Source organism: Pleurodeles waltl, chromosome 1_1 (assembly GCF_031143425.1).
Source record: "Pleurodeles waltl isolate 20211129_DDA chromosome 1_1, aPleWal1.hap1.20221129, whole genome shotgun sequence".
NCBI lineage: Eukaryota > Metazoa > Chordata > Amphibia > Caudata > Salamandridae > Pleurodeles > Pleurodeles waltl.
The window spans coordinates 857,429,118-857,446,363 of NC_090436.1; the positions used below are offsets into that span (position 1 = coordinate 857,429,118).

General features: G+C 41.9%; 1 protein-coding gene across 3 annotated transcripts in view; it reads left to right on the forward strand.

Moving 5' to 3' along the window:
- The window catches only part of PCSK5 (proprotein convertase subtilisin/kexin type 5), a 1,225,695-nt gene that overhangs the window by 834,464 nt on the left and 373,985 nt on the right, over positions 1 to 17,246 (forward strand). The window contains exons 19-21 of one of the 3 annotated variants that reach the window (XM_069229369.1): positions 730 to 859; positions 4,655 to 4,770; positions 12,988 to 13,794. In XM_069229369.1, the coding sequence (XP_069085470.1) occupies positions 730 to 859; positions 4,655 to 4,770; positions 12,988 to 13,103 (362 nt within the window). In that variant the 3' untranslated portion in view covers positions 13,104 to 13,794. Of the gene's footprint in view, positions 1 to 729; positions 860 to 4,654; positions 4,771 to 12,987; positions 13,795 to 17,246 lie in introns of those variants that run through there. The other 2 variants (XM_069229377.1, XM_069229360.1) reach the window with 2 other exon arrangements.

Sequence of the window (17,246 nt, forward strand, 5' to 3'; positions counted from 1 at the left end):
ATATTTGGTTAAAATGAAGGACTATCTTGGTATTTTCCTAAAGGCCATGCCCTATGATACTACTCGGCTGTGATTGTTGAAGGGCACACAGTGAAAAATATCGAAATTAGTCTTTTTTCATAATTCACTGATATTGATATTCATAATTGATACTGCAAACATGACAAGTCGATTTTTCTCTGTCCTTTTGAGAGTTATTACCTAACTCAATGGTAAGTATGTTATCAAACTCAGAAAACTAAAAGGCTGAGTCGGAGCTGTTGGAAACTTTGGTTATGTAGCACCACCCATTTCTGTCTAGTAGGCACTTGACACAATTAGCTTTCTTACTAGATCAGTAATTTGTGTATGATTTCGAGAAGGAATAAAAATAAAAATGACAGCATGTAGCGTGTCCTGTGTCCATGAAACAGGTAATGGGCTGAATTAGTAGGGGGAATGTCTACCACAGCCATATTGCTGAATCCCTTGAAAAGCGTATGACTCATACATTAAGATCCTGCAGGACAATGCATATGGTGACGGGCGGTCCTTTAAATGGGATGCGTTAAAATAGAGGTATTTTGCACCAACTGATTCGAGAAGTTAGGAATATTTTGCAAAACTTTAATTTTTTTCTAATACTATAGCTTTGGTTTCTACAACTAAAATTGGAATTTGCATCTATTCTAAAAATGTACTCAGTAGCACTGTATACAACAAATAACATTTGTTTCTGTTGCATTTAAGGAGTTGGAGCTGATGCATGTATAAACTGCACAGACGTCTACTTAATGGAAGATGGCAGATGCGTTCAGACATGTAGCACTGGATATTATTTTGACCAATCCCTAGAAAATGGCTACAAAACCTGCAAAAAGTAAGCTGTCTTTAAATATAGAATTCAAGATGGCAAGCGCCGTTCCCACATCAAGTACGCTGTTTACAGTTCAGATGATAATTAGGCACAGTATAATTATGAGCACATACTGTTCAAAACAAGTTGCATTTTCATGCTGTTTTAATGCTGAAGTCCTAGAAAAAGTGTCTGAAGTTCGTAGAAAACAGCTGACTTTATTATTTTCTGTGCTTGTAAATAATTGTAAAGTACGCACTAGACGTTGTCAGGAACAATATTAACGGGTTATTTGTTCTTTTGTTTAATTTCTCTGTGAAACAAATAAGAATTCTGCCTGCTTTTGCAAGTGTCTATTACACCCCGATCAAAGAAAAGTGCATTAGGATGCAAAATATAATTAAGATTTTTTTCAGCTCGAATTCTTTTTCTGGCTTTCCCATTAATAAATCCGGATTGCCTACCTCGGAGTTTTCGCTGCCCTGCCAAAACCTGCCACACTATCACACAGGCCATGCACTTTCTTGCAAACCCGTCATCCTCTTCACAAGAGTATATGCTTTGTGCAGATTTATAGTGGAGCCAATGCACAAAAGTATTTGCTAACCTCAAATAGGGGCACAAGTATGATGCAAGTAGTTTGTGTGTGTAAACTTCCGTTTGGAGTTCGCAAAAACGCAAATGCACACCCATAGAGGGATTCGCTGCACAACATGTGACATCTACGGTGTAATACGTGTGAGCAATTTTGGGTGTTTGGTGTAGGCAAATCTTCGTCAGTGAGTGACTACTCACCAACGTGTGAAAATTCCGAGTGTTCAAAATTGTTTGGCTGGCAAAAATGTATTCTTTTAAAAGGCAGCAGTAAGTTGGACGACGGGCCTAGTGTTTATGCATGCATTACCACAACACTAAATGATGTACATCATGTTACTTGTAAAGGAATCCAGCCCCATTGAATGCATTTTAAGAATCTTTAGTTTGTCTTTTCTGCATTCAAAATTAGAAATGCGCTTACAGCAAAGAGACTGGAATTATTTTAAGAAAAAACTGTTAAAATCTACAGTTGTTCTGAAGCCTAATTGGCAGCTAGGCCTTGGTCACACTATTAGTGCTACGTTAATCTTTAGTTAAGAGACAACAAATAGGTTTGTACGATTCTCCTTTCCCCGTGTATCAAGTTATCACGTGCCTTGTAAACAGGGCAGCACACAGGTACATGTCTCAGTCTCTGGAGTATCCTGGGAACCTTCATACTTGAAGAATGCTAGTTTCTCTCTTTGTCAACTCTGTACTGAAATACATGGTTACTGAGTCACTGTGTGGTGTTCTGTGTTACTTGGGGAGATGCAGAAGTACTTTTCTGCTAAAAGTGAACTTCTTGGACCACTGTTAGTGGGTTAATTGGATTACCTCAATAGGTTACAAAAACTACACGTCACCTATTGTAGTTTATTCAAATCTACTCCTCTCTGCTAAATAACATCCATAGGTGAATATTAATGCTTTTGTTGTTTAAACTAGAACTTTATCTTCATTTGTTTAGTTATGGTTTTTATATCACATGCACATACAAAAGTCATTCGCATTGCCACATTGACGCATAATAGGAAGTTAGACATGCCAGTCTGTGACACACGAACGGCAAGTCAGTATGTTGCCATAGAAGTCGGAGGTGGCTGGCTAAGAGGTATTGGCTTGTCTTTGAGTAACTAGAAAGTTTTGAATGTTTTTGTTATCACCAAGAGAACCGTGACATTGTGGGTGTGTGGGGAGAAAGGATTTCCAGAATTGATGGTCTTGCAGTTCCAAGAGCCTTTCTATATCTGGCATATGTTCAGAGAGCATTATCAGGCTCAAGTAATTAGTAAAACATAAGGGGTAGGGATGCCCTTTAGGCGAATGTTGTACATTTTCACACATAAAAAATATAGCACTTTCCCCTGCCCATCACAGAGACGAATTTAAGGTTGTGGATGGAGGCGCTCGCGTAGTTTTTTTTCTCAATCCAGTTTCTAGTTTAAATGCCATATTCTGATATTTTTGGAGCCAGACTTTCTGTACTCTTGGATGCTGGCATGTAGTGAATTTGCATAATCTATACAGCCATTTATTAGCAGGACCACTACCACTGGGGTGATGCTAGAGTGGGATTAGGAAAGGGTTTTTGTGAATTGTCAGTTGGAAATAGACCCATTTGATAAGATCATTGTCCGAGGTCAAAGCATAGCTAGGAATTGGTGTTTCTCAGTGGTAGCATATGAACATAGGTGGTTAAAAGAGAATGGGGCATTTATACATCTTGTTGCTCTATAAGAGAAATCTCTGAAAGGTATGGACCACGAGGTGCATTTTCCTGTCATTGTCCTAGGTGTGGAGTACATCATTTATTTGGTGTTGGTATCTGGTATGTTTACAATGGAAGAACAGAGTGAGATTCTATAAGAGTTCAATATAGTGTCTGAGAGTGAAGCAGCAGGTTTAAATACCTGGGTGCACTTGCTGAGGATGGCTTTGAATTTGAACCAGTCAAGGATTGATCATGGGTTCTGTCACATCATGGATTCTTTTGAACAAGGTATTATGAAGGACACCAATAGGGCATGATGAAGGGATATGTCATTGGTGTTTACCATATTGTCATCATAGACCGTGACAAGTCCTCTCACTTCAGGGTCCCGGGAGGAATCCATATAAGGGGAGTATGAGGATTATTTGATCATCTACTAACGTTTGTATAATGAACAATGTTCTTTGGAATTTTGAAAGGGCTTAGGTGGCCAACGATGGGTTGGTAGTTGCAGTGTGTAGCGGTGAGTATAGCTGTACAGTTTTCCGCTATAAAATTGGGGAATGTGTCACCTATTTCTTACAGAGGCTTGAGAATACAGGAAATAAATTTAGTACAAGTAGCATCTTGGGGGGAGGTGTAATTTATGGATTGGTTATCACATGAGAATGCCACTTCTACACAAAACACTTAAATGGTTACTATGATATTGCACAGAAACACTTATTCATGCACATTACAGAACTCATGTGGCCTACAACTCACTTTACCTGGGAACTGTTCAGAATTGTAGACCCTTTATAGATGAACAATATAATTTTACATTTTTGAACTTCATACAGAAATGAGTAATAGTAATATTTACATTCCTAACTAGCATTTCCCTTCTGGCCTTTACACATCTTGTCTGTTAGAGAAGTTCTAACAACTTTTTGACTAACAGTCCTATTCTAGTTTTGGGGGATTAATGATTGCTTTAAGAATAAGGATGTAGCCTGACTCAGCAGACCAGGTCTCGGAATCGTATACCCCACAGAGAGAATAGTGATATAGGCATTTTCTGCAAAAGCCATTTCCAGAGCAAGAGTGCACATGGCTGTGCCACAGATGGAACAGCATGACGTCTCACAGCAGTCAGGACTACCTTGTACTTAGCCAGGGTGGTGAAGTTACATTTACCTCTTGGATGTGAATTCTTGTGCTTATATTGGAAGACATTTTACTTCCTAGGTTCTTGCTAGTCTGGGCCTCTGCTTGTTCTAAGTTGCCGTGACCGGAGATGGCGTAGGTCAGAAGAGGTTTCATTGGCCAGCCTACTTAGAGGAGACCAGAATGAGATATCTGTATCTCAGCCCCTTCGTTCTACATTATTACTAAATATTGCTGCAGCCATCTGCACACCCAGGACCCCACTAAGGTCGAGCACTGCCTTCCAGTAATGCAGATGGGAATGTGGCTAAAAGGTGCATAGTCACTTTAGAATTTCAGACCATTTGTTCATTTTTTTTTTTATTTGTAACCCTTGTCAGGTGTGACGCCAGCTGCCTGGAGTGTAACGGACAAGGGGAGAAGAACTGTACGAGTTGTCCAAGTGGGTACCTGCTGGATGCTGGAGTCTGTGTAGTTGGGACCGTGTGTAAGGATGGTGAGTTGCAGCAGTATTTTGTTAGGAGCTATGTAGGCCACACTGTCCCATTGAAATTCTTTTAGACAAAATGTTATGTCTGTTTTTATCTAAAATACTCTGTCAATATGTCACATAAACCTTACTCTCTGCTCCTCTTCCCATCTAATCGTATGTTCGATGGCATCTGTCGCTGTAGATACGCATGTTTTGCATAGCTCGCCATCTGGTGTTGGGCCGGAGTGTTACAAGTTGTTTTTCTTCGAAGAAGTCTTTCGAGTCACGGGACCGAGTGACTCCTCCTTTTGTCTCCATTGCGCATGGGCGTCGACTCCATCTTCGATTGTTTTTTTTCCGCCATCGGGTTCGGACGTGTTCCTGTTGCTCCGAGTTTCGGAACGGAAAGATAGCTAATTTCGGAAGATTTTCGTCGGTATTGTTGCGTTCGGGATCGGCGTAGTTAGATTCAACACCGCGTCGAAGGATCGAAGAGCTCCGGTGCCCTTCGGGGTAGTTTTTCAATCCCCCGTCGGGCCTGGTCGGCCCGACTGCGTGCTGAAGAACGCCGATGGAACGGACCCCGTTCCGTTTCTGCCCCAAATGCCACAATAAATACCCCTATACAGACCAACACTTGGTCTGCAACCTGTGCCTGTCACCTGAGCACAGTGAAGACACCTGCGAGGCCTGTCGTGCGTTCCGGTCCCGAAAAACACTCCGAGACCGTCGAGCCAGAAGACTTCAGATGGCGTCCGCGCCGACAGCCCACCGAGAGATCGAGGAACAAGAAGAGGAAGGTACCTTCTCGATCCAAGACTCAGACTCCGAAGGATTCGACGATACACAAACCGTGAGTAAGACGTCGAAGACCACTCAGAGGAAGATTTACAAGGCCCAGGGGACGCCACTGCCACCAGGCCATGGCTCCACCCATAAATTCGGTGACCGACCGTCGGCACCGAAAAAGGCCCAAACAGTGCCGAGATCGTCCGACTCCGGTCGAGACACCGGCACGCAGCCTTCTCGGGACCGAGAAAGTGCTGGAGACAAGCATCGACACCGAGATGCCGGTGTAGACACGGTGTAGAGAAGATCGGCGCCGACAGGTTTCGGCCCCGAAAAAGAAAAAAGTCACCTCGGAGCCGAAAAAGGACGCAGACAAAGTTTCGGGCCCGAAACAAACTGCAACCGACCCAGCTTCAGGCTCTTATACAGAAGAGCACTCGCTAACCTCCCAAATGCAAAAGCATAGGTTTGAGGAAGAGCTACAATCAACTGATGTGGACCATACGCAAAAGCGTATTTTCATACAGCAGGGGACAGGAAAAATAAGCACCCTTCCCCCTATTAGAAGAAAGAGAAGGTTGGAGTTCCAAACTGAACAGACACCACAACCGAAAGTGGTGAAAAGAGTTACCCCACCACCCTCTCCTCCGCCCGTGATTAACGTCTCACCAGCACAAACTCCATCACACTCCCCAGCTCACACCACCATGAGCCAGGGTGACCAAGATCAAGACGCATGGGACCTATACGACGCCCCAGTGTCAGATAACAGTCCGGAGGCATACCCTACGAAGCCATCTCCACCAGAGGACAGCACTGCGTATTCCCAAGTGGTGGCTAGAGCAGCACAATTTCACAATGTAAGCCTCCACTCAGAACAGGTCGAGGATGATTTTTTATTCAACACACTCTCCTCCACCCACAGCTCATACCAAAGCCTGCCTATGCTCCCTGGTATGCTCCGGCACGCAAAAGAAATCTTTAAGGAGCCGGTCAAAAGTAGGGCAATCACACCAAGGGTGGAAAAAAAGTATAAGGCGCCTCCTACAGACCCGGTTTTCATCACTACACAGCTGCCACCAGACTCTGTCGTTGTAGGAGCAGCTAGGAAAAGGGCCAACTCCCACACATCTGGAGATGCACCACCCCCAGATAAAGAAAGCCGCAAGTTCGATGCAGCTGGTAAGAGAGTCGCAGCACAAGCTGCAAACCAGTGGCGCATCGCGAACTCCCAGGCACTACTTGCGCGCTATGACAGGGCCCATTGGGATGAGATGCAACATCTCATTGAACATCTGCCCAAGGACCTACAAAATAGGGCAAAACAAGTGGTTAAGGAGGGACAGACCATTTCCAACAACCAGATCCGCTCCTCCATGGACGCTGCAGATACAGCTGCACGGACAATTAATACATCTGTAACTATCAGAAGGCATGCATGGCTCCGAACGTCTGGATTTAAACCAGAGATTCAGCAAGCAGTTCTCAATATGCCTTTTAACGAAAAAGAACTGTTCGGTCCAGAAGTGAACACAGCGATTGAGAAACTCAAAAAAGACACGGACACTGCCAAAGCCATGGGCGCACTCTACTCCCCGCAGAGCAGAGGGAATTACAGCACATTCCGTAAAACACCCTTTAGAGGGGGGTTTCGGGGTCAGAGCACACAAGCCAGCACCTCACAAGCAACACCGTCCAGTTACCAGGGACAGTATAGAGGAGGTTTTCGGGGACAATATAGAGGAGGGCAATTCCCTAGGAATAGAGGAAGATTTCAGAGCCCCAAAACCCCTACTACTAAACAGTGACTCACATGTCACTCACCCCCTCCACACAACACCAGTGGGGGGAAGAATAAGTCATTATTACAAAGCATGGGAGGAAATCACTACAGACACTTGGGTTCTAGCAATTATCCAACATGGTTATTGCATAGAATTTCTACAATTCCCTCCAAACATACCACCAAAAGCACAAAATTTGACAAAACATCATTCCAATCTCCTGGAGATAGAAGTGCAGGCACTATTGCAAAAGAATGCAATCGAATTAGTGCCAAACACACAAATAAACACAGGAGTTTACTCACTGTACTTTCTGATACCAAAGAAAGACAAAACGCTGAGACCAATCCTAGACCTCAGAGTAGTGAACACTTTCATCAAATCAGACCACTTTTACATGGTCACACTACAAGAAGTATTACCATTGCTAAAACTACACGACTACATGGCAACTTTAGACCTCAAGGATGCTTATTTCCATATACCAATACACCCATCGCACAGGAAATACCTAAGGTTTGTATTCAAAGGAATACATTACCAATTCAAGGTACTGCCTTTCGGATTAACAACCGCACCAAGAGTCTTTACCAAATGTCTAGCGGTAGTCGCTGCACACATAAGAAGGCAGCAAATACATGTGTTCCCATATCTAGACGACTGGCTAATCAAGGCCCATTCGTTGATAGAGTGCTCAAATCACACAAATCATATCATACAAACCCTCTTCAAACTAGGGTTCACCGTCAACTTCACAAAATCCAACATTCTGCCGCGCAAGGTACAACAATACCTAGGAGCCATAATAGACACATCAAAAGGAGTAGCCACTCCAAGTCCCCAAAGAATTCAAAATTTCAACACCATCATACAACGCATGTATCCAACACAAGGGATACAAGCAAAGATGGTATTACAACTCCTAGGCATGATGTCTTCATGCATAGCCATTGTCCCAAACGCAAGACTGCACATGAGGCCCTTACAACAGTGCCTAGCATCACAGTGGTCTCAAGCACAGGGTCATCTTCTAGATCTGGTGTTAATAGACCGCCAAACTTACCTCTCGCTTCTGTGGTGGAACAACATAAATTTAAACAAAGGGCGGCCTTTCCAAGACCCAGTGCCACAATACGTAATAACAACAGATGCTTCCATGACAGGGTGGGGAGCACACCTCGATCAACACAGCATACAAGGACAATGGAACGTACATCAAACAAAACTGCATATAAATCACCTAGAACTTCTAGCAGTTTTTCAAGCACTAAAAGCTTTCCAACCAATAATAGTTCACAAATACATTCTCGTCAAAACAGACAACATGACAACAATGTATTATCTAAACAAGCAAGGGGGGACGCACTCTACGCAGTTAAGCCTGCTAGCACAAAAGATTTGGCGTTGGGCAATTCACAACCAAATTCGCCTAATAGCACAATTTATACCAGGGATCCAAAATAAACTCGCAGACAATCTCTCTCGAGATCACCAACAGGTCCACGAATGGGAAATTCACCCCCAAATTCTGAACACTTATTTCAAACTCTGGGGAACACCTCAGATAGACTTGTTTGCGACAAAGGAGAACGCAAAATGCCAAAACTTCGCATCCAGATACCCACACAAACAGTCCCAAGGCAATGCCCTATGGATGAACTGGTCAGGGATATTTGCTTACGCTTTTCCTCCTCTCCCTCTCCTTCCTTACCTGGTAAACAAACTCAGTCAAAACAAACTCAAACTCATATTAATAGCACCAACTTGGGCAAGGCAACCCTGGTACACAACGCTGCTAGACCTATCAGTAGTACCCTGCATCAAATTGCCCAACAGGCCAGATCTGTTGACACAACACAACCAAAAGATCAGACACCCAGATCCAGCATCGCTGAATCTAGCAATCTGGCTCCTGAAATCCTATAATTCGGGCACTTACAACTTACCCAAGAATGTATGGAAGTCATAAAGCAAGCCAGAAGGCCATCCACCAGGCACTGCTATGCAAGTAAATGGAAGAGGTTTGTCTGCTACTGCCATATTAATCAAATACAACCATTACACACAACTCCAGAACATGTAGTGGGTTACTTGCTTCACTTACAAAAATCTAACCTGGCTTTCTCTTCCATTAAAATACACCTTGCAGCAATATCTGCATACCTGCAGACTACCTATTCAACTTCCCTATATAAGATACCAGTCATTAAAGCATTCATGGAGGGCCTTAGGAGAATTATACCACCAAGAACACCACCTGTTCCTTCATGGAACCTAAATGTTGTCCTAACTAGACTTATGGGTCCACCTTTTGAACCCATGCACTCCTGCGAAATACAGTTCCTAACCTGGAAGGTGGCATTTCTCATCGCCATTACTTCCCTAAGAAGAGTAAGCGAGATTCAGGCGTTTACAATACAGGAACCTTTTATACAACTACACAAGAATAAGGTCGTCCTAAGGACCAATCCTAAATTTTTGCCAAAGGTTATTTCACCGTTCCATCTAAATCAAACAGTGGAACTTCCAGTGTTCTTTCCACAGCCAGATACCGTAGCTGAAAGGGCACTACATACATTAGATGTCAAAAGAGCATTGATGTATTACATTGACAGAACAAAGAACATCAGAAAGACTAAACAACTATTTATTGCATTTCAAAAACCTCATGCAGGAAACCCAATATCAAAGCAAGGTATAGCCAGATGGATAGTTAAATGCATCCAAATCTGCTACCTTAAAGCTAAACGACAGCTGCCCATTACACCAAGGGCACACTCAACCAGAAAGAAAGGTGCTACCATGGCCTTTCTAGGAAACATCCCAATGCAAGAAATATGTAAGGCAGCCACATGGTCTACGCCTCACACATTCACCAAGCACTACTGTATAGACGTGTTATCTGCACAACAAGCCACAGTAGGTCAAGCCGTATTAAGAACATTATTTCAAACTACTTCCACTCCTACAGGCTGATCCACCGCTTTTGGGGAAATAACTGCTTACTAGTCTATGCAAAACATGCGTATCTACAGCGACAGATGCCATCGAACTGAAAATGTCACTTACCCAGTGTACATCTGTTCGTGGCATCAGTCGCAGTAGATTTGCATGTGCCCACCCGCCTCCCCGGGAGCCTGTAGTAGTTTGGAAGTTACCTTCAACTATTTGTATATGTATCATCTCAACCTTAAATAGGTACATACTTAGTCACTCCATTGCATGGGCACTATTACTACAATTCAACTCCTACCTCACCCTCTGCGGGGAAAAACAATTGAAGATGGAGTTGACGCCCATGCGCAATGGAGACAAAAGGAGGAGTCACTCGGTCCCGTGACTCGAAAGACTTCTTCGAAGAAAAACAACTTGTAACACTCCGGCCCAACACCAGATGGCGAGCTATGCAAAACATGCGAATCTACTGCGACTGATGCCACGAACAGATGTACACTGGGTAAGTGACATTTTCATTCTAACTTCTGGTAAGTATGGGTTGGATTTACAAAAATGCTCCTTAAGTAGGCATGACGTAGCATCTAAAAATAGTAATATTCATGCATAGTGATGTTGTGGTTCATAGAGGTACATTACGCATGCAGAGATGTTATCCGGATGCCCACAGAGCACGTAACTGATGTGTAAATTATGCACGTGTTGATCCCACATAGCCGTCTACAAGTTGCTGTTACCAGCAGAGTGTCAGTCATGCGCGCCACATGTTACACTGGTGAACACCCGCAAAGTAGTAACTTGGACACTACTATAAGCCTTTACTACTTGGATCTGGACGCTCCACTTAAATTAACCCTACGCACATTTAGCATGTGATGAAGTTAAGAGCATCTGTCTGTTCAGGTTTCATAGAATAGGAAATTGATATATGGGAATACCATCTGTTTTGTGACAAATAAATCCGAAAGGAAACTGTTATCAGTGTGCAGGTTCCTAATCTGTGTGTGTGTGCTGTTTGCTGTGGGTATCCTCCCACATTTAGAGTTATGAAAACAGACGTAAACTGCATAATTGACTGCATAGAGTTGCACCTGAGGGCTGCTACGTGCATGCAACGTGTTACCCGCATTACAGTCTAAAATTAGCACATTTGCTCCCAAAATATTTCACAATAGCAAGATTTCTTACACACGATAGTAGTCGAAAGCTTTACAACACACGTCGGTAGAGACTGGAATGTGTTCATCCCTGGTGGGCCTGGGTCCGTTGGGCAGCGAATCGAACATTCATGGTTGGCTGAACCTGAGGCGCCTCCCTCCGGCCTCTGCGTGGCTGCGTCATGTGCGGAACACAGGCGGCATCGGTGGCCGGGCGCTATCTGCGGTGTGCTGAAGGTTTCTGGAATTGTGGTGTGCATTCTGTATGACTTTAGCCAGCAGATAACCTCGATAATAAATCCACACACAAAATGAGTACACGCGAGTGTTACTGCTTTGAGGGGAGACTGTTTCCGCTCATTTGGAACACAAGTAATGTTTTCCATTGCCCAGTGTTTTTAACACCCAATGTCGGGTTCGGTTTGGAGACGTCTTATTTCACACTTTGCATTAAGGACAAAGCAATCTGTAGGAACCACTTATTTTATTATCCTTTTTGACCTTCTTTTAGTTTAAATACGACATTTTGCTGAATTGGTCGTGTGGCATTCTCTTGTTGTAAATATGTATTTTGGGTATTTATCAGGTATTTGCGTACTTCAAGTGCTGCACAAAGTTTAGAAGTGTAAACGTGCAGAGATATATGAAGCTGCCGAAAACAAGTCGCAGTTACACAGCATCAGTATTGTGCAGACATCCTTAAAGTGACAATACGGGGACATGGGGCTGCAGTGACATACTGACTTGACATTGGGTTCGTGAGAAACCTTAGAGCAGATCCCTAGTGTCAAATGATTGTAAAGTGTATACCTGCTGCAACTGGCTTTTTATGTTTGATAGCACTCTGCACCACGTCTATGATGGGTAAAGAGGCACTGGCCTCTCTGCAGGAAAGGCACATAAGGATTTGCAGTGTGCACTTGACTACCTAAGGTGTTTTGCTTGAGTGACTTGCATATGGCGCGGAATGATTAATGCAGTCACCGTCTAGGGCGAGAGGTGAGGTGGTAACCAGAGTTGACTATTTTCAGTTATATGTTTCACACTGTATGTTAGAAATATGATGCGGTACTTTGCTTCCATGCTGCCACTTCATCGGCCACAGCCATGTGCTATACAGTTGTTGGTGTGGTTTTGGAGTCGCACGCCTCTAGAAAAGACCATAAGAGCAAAGGCCCCAGTATACTTGAAAAAATTTTTTTTCTGCACTGATCTATTACTCTTCTTGATCATTCAGACCTAAAATTATGTATCCTTTTCTGTGTTTATTGCTATTTTCTAATTATTATCTTTCTGATCTTTTTTCTTTTCATAAATGGATACCAATCAATTCGTGTTGGACCCCTGTCTTACTTCCTGTTGAACCATGAAACAAATCCTGCTGTTGAATGCTATTTATTTGATGGAACAAACTTTTCTGCTGTCTCCTGCTCCTGAATGATCCTTTCTACCAAATCTGCCTGCTCTGACCAATCAAACACCTCCTTCCATGACTGCAATCTCTTCAAATCTTCAACTTCCTTCCTGCGTCCTTTCTGTTGGCGCCCTGTGGAAAGCAACGGAAGAATCTTGGGCTGAGGGCGGTTTCTGTATGCTAGTGAAAAAGAACAACCTCTGCCAGCGGAAAGTGCTCCAGCAACTTTGCTGCCGAACATGTACACTCAAAGGTTGAACGGGCTCGGCCAGAGCTCGCTTTGTTTCTGTAGACTCCTAGATTATTTCATAATAGTAAAAATAAGGCCACCTCTTTCCCGTTCTCTATGTGCTTTGTCAAAGGGGACGGAAAGCTGTTTTGTCAGAACTTAAGTGGAATAAGAAAAAACACTACAACAAACCTACCTTTTATAGCTGGGTGTTTTGAGGTGAGCACCCCAATTAAGAGTCAGTATTTTGTGACCAAAGTGTATGATGCCAAAATAAAAGTTAAAACATGATTTGATTTTACGGCGACAAAGGGTAATACTGTTTTTTAAGCTCCTTTTTTCTTCATTTTGTTTAGTTTCCCCTTCTAAAAGTTTATCACAAAGGGAAGCATTATAGGAATGCTGCACAGTTTACGGTGGATATGGAAAAAAAAATATGTCCGACTATGAATTGTTTGCTTTCTATGTCAGGCTTAAATGTGCAGGGGAAACATAAGGAATCTAGTCCCTGAGGGAATCGGAGACATTGATATTAAGCAGCAGGACCATGTTCTGCATCCACGATTACATCATTTGAAAAGTCACAAGTGAAATGTTCCATGCATTTCTCACTTGATTCATGCCTTTGTACGGATTATTATTTTTTGTCTTGCATCATATGTATTGTGTACATAACGTGTTTTTCATAAAATATAAATATATTTTTTCTTGATATCCATAGATGTGATCCTAAGTACTATTCATTTTCATTCATCTAAAAAGACTTGACTATTTAAAGTTTTATATCACTAAGAGAGAATGAAGGTACATAGTCCAAACTGTTTTGGAGGTGATGTGTGTGCTTGGATACTCCTTACAGGGGTATTCTTTTGGAACTACAAACATTTCAACAACTCCCATATTTATTCTCCTTCTACAATACATTGACATATGGTACGCAGGTAACCGACCTTAGCAAGCGAATCTTGTTACCTTCATCCCCAGAGAAATAACCGAAGTACATGTCATTAGCGGCGGTTTACAGCTATGCTCCTGCCATTTTGTGTTTTCATGGCTGAATGGAGTACTCTCATTTCCAAATGTGGTTTATTCAACATTGTCTATTTAAAACAAAAAAGGAACCTGTCAGTATTTTGTTTGTGACAGTAATGTATGTAGCGGAAACGAATAAACTGAATTTTGAAGACCTGATTAGTGAAACAAATTCAACCAATCCGTACTTCTGTTCAGTGGGTGAGGATGAGTGCTGTAATAGATATTAATGTACATTACCAAGTAAAAAAACAGTTTCAAAATGAAAGGTTTATGTTTCCAAGCCTTTTGAATTGATAACATAGGAAAGAGGTTTTCTTTAGACAGCTAAGTGAATGAGTGCCACGCGAATAAGAAGAGCAACCGACTTAGATAATGAAACTGGTACGTGGATGGTCATGATGATTCTCATTGTTTCCAATTCAGTAAAAGATCTAATTGCCTTTGGTGATGTCATTTTTACATGTTGGTATGCATGCATTTGTATAAAGTAAAACAGAAGAACAAAGTTAATAACAAGAGCCTACCTGCTATCACTTAGTGGCCCTTCAGATCGCATGAAGGGTGTTTTAATAACTTTACTTCAGTATTTGTCTAAATACTAAATTTAGGTATTTGGGTCAGTACAGAGCTGAATATTTTTATTTTCTCACAAATATTCCACAACTGACAAACAATCAAAAACGGGCTCCTAAATTTGTGGTCTTCTATTTTTCATGAATAGTTATCTTACCTGCACCACTTGTGTAATTAAAATATTAAAATTAGAAAAGTACACATTGTTCATAATTAAATTATAATCTACATATGTTAACACTAGGTTTAACTGCTTGGTTCCTATCACGTAAAAAAGTATTCAGAAAAATACTGTCTAGTTTTGGTAAATTTTGCTGACTAATGATGCAATGTAAAACCTTGGTACAGCTCTAACAAACCAAGCTCAATACAAATTACTGTGCTTTTAAGTGTACAACTATACCTCTTATTGAATCTTTTTATAAATGTTAAGGTTTATTGATAATTACACCCATTTTATCAGAACATAGTCAAAACCCATTAGTTATCCTGGATTTTAATTTCCTTGCATAATTTCGAAATCAATGAACATTGATGTCTCTTAAATCTCAAAAGTTAATTCCTCCAAGGTTTACAACAGAAGTTTCAACAGTGAGTGACCAGAAGATTGTAACTGAAATCTGAAACACATTTTATATAAATATAATATGAAGGTTTGCTTTTCGAGAACCGAAGTAGAGCTTTCATACTTTGCCCACTACATGGTACACTTATGTACTCTTATGAGTACTTGTGCTTTCTTTTTGGAATGTGAAAAGTACTTTAATTATCTTGAGAAATTATGTAAAATATTTTTCACATGGTAATGTGTTGGTTTTAGCGCGCAATTTCTTCAGTAGGAGTACACATCTAGAAAATAAAGGGATTTTTCACTTGAAACAAATATTAATGTGACATATATTGATATATGTGTATTTGATCTTTGTGATACTTTCCTAATGGTCAAGTGGCTCAACAATTTATTTTAAAACATCACAGATTTAAGATGCCACAAAAGTTCATTTTTTAAATACAATTGACCTGGTCACTTAACTTTTCAATCTAATATTTGCCTCAGCTGCATGATAAGATGCTGCACACTTTCAAGTAACATTAGAGATGAAGGATGTAAAAAAAATGGGTTATTAGTTGAAGAGGATGTGATTCCTGCCCTGGTTACAAGCCCAAACATTCTGCAAGGTCAAACATTCAGTTTCGGTAATTTAGATTTAGACTCAATCCCTGGTAGCTATGACACAGAGCAGACCGTCTTAACTTTGGAAAGTGTGCAAAGAAATGATCAACTCTAAAACAGTTGAAACACCACTCAATAAAAATCCCTCAACCAATTTCTAAAAAGCAAGAAGCCTTTCCTAGAAAAATGAAAAAAATGACTAAAATCCGTTAAGGGAAATCAGATACATATATTTTTTTAATTTTTAAGGTAAAAAATGTGAAGATAAATTTAAGTGTGAATCAGAAGTCACTGTTTAGTTGCCTGGGAACCAGGTGCAGTTAAAGGGCCAACTGCAATGAAGTGGAGGTGAAATACACCAAGTGTGTTGTTCCAGTCAAAGCTTTTGCATTCTGACCTAGTCTTTTTGTGACAGTTGAAAACCCGCAGGAGAGTAAGCTCAGAGATGAAAATTCAAATTTCACAACTGTCGAAGTCCTTTTGTCTGTCGGTTACCTTTTGCACTCTTGCACAGTGAACATTTCTACCTTCGGGCTTGGTGTCTTTTTTGGAGCTTAAAATCTTCCAGCACAGTAAGCGTGAAGATGTATCCAATGATGCCTTCCTGAAATTGGACACTTTTGCCACTAGGTCCCACTGAAGCTCTGAAGGTTTTAGAAGTCAAAACCATTTTCTGAATTCCACCATTTCAGGCCTTTCTGAAGCAGTTCTTCTTAGTCGCTTCTAAGGTTTCCGTGACCTCAGGGACAGCAGTCAGGAGCCAGGACACACACCAGCAGAAGCAACGTCCTGTCAGTGGCGGCCAGTAATTTTAGGAGGGGGGACAGGACACACATGCACACTCACACTCATTCATTTACACACACACACACACACACACAAACACAGACACAGACACACACGCACAGACACACACGCACAGACACACACGCACAGACACACACGCACAGACACACACGCACAGACACACACACACAGACACACACACACATGCACAGACACACATGCACAGACACACATCCATTCACAACACTCGTGATCAAATATTCATACATACACGCATGCACCAAACATTCATTTATAAAAATACACACACTTACCTTCAGCTCTGCCTCCGAGGTCCCAGGTGGGTTGGGATTGCTACCTTCCTTCAATGGCTGACCTTAGGTCAGTCAATGAGGGAAGGCAGTAGTCCCAACATCATCGCAGACTGGGATGGGGGTCAGTGAGACTTCTGACCCCACCCCACTCTGTGATGTGGTGTCACTGATTGACACTCGCCCTGGGCGCTTCCGGGCTTAAACCTGAAACACCCAGGTTGGAGTCAAGTCAAAGGGTAACGCTTTCCCTCATCACTGAGGGGGAGGGCCTCAAGGAGTTTTGCTGAGCT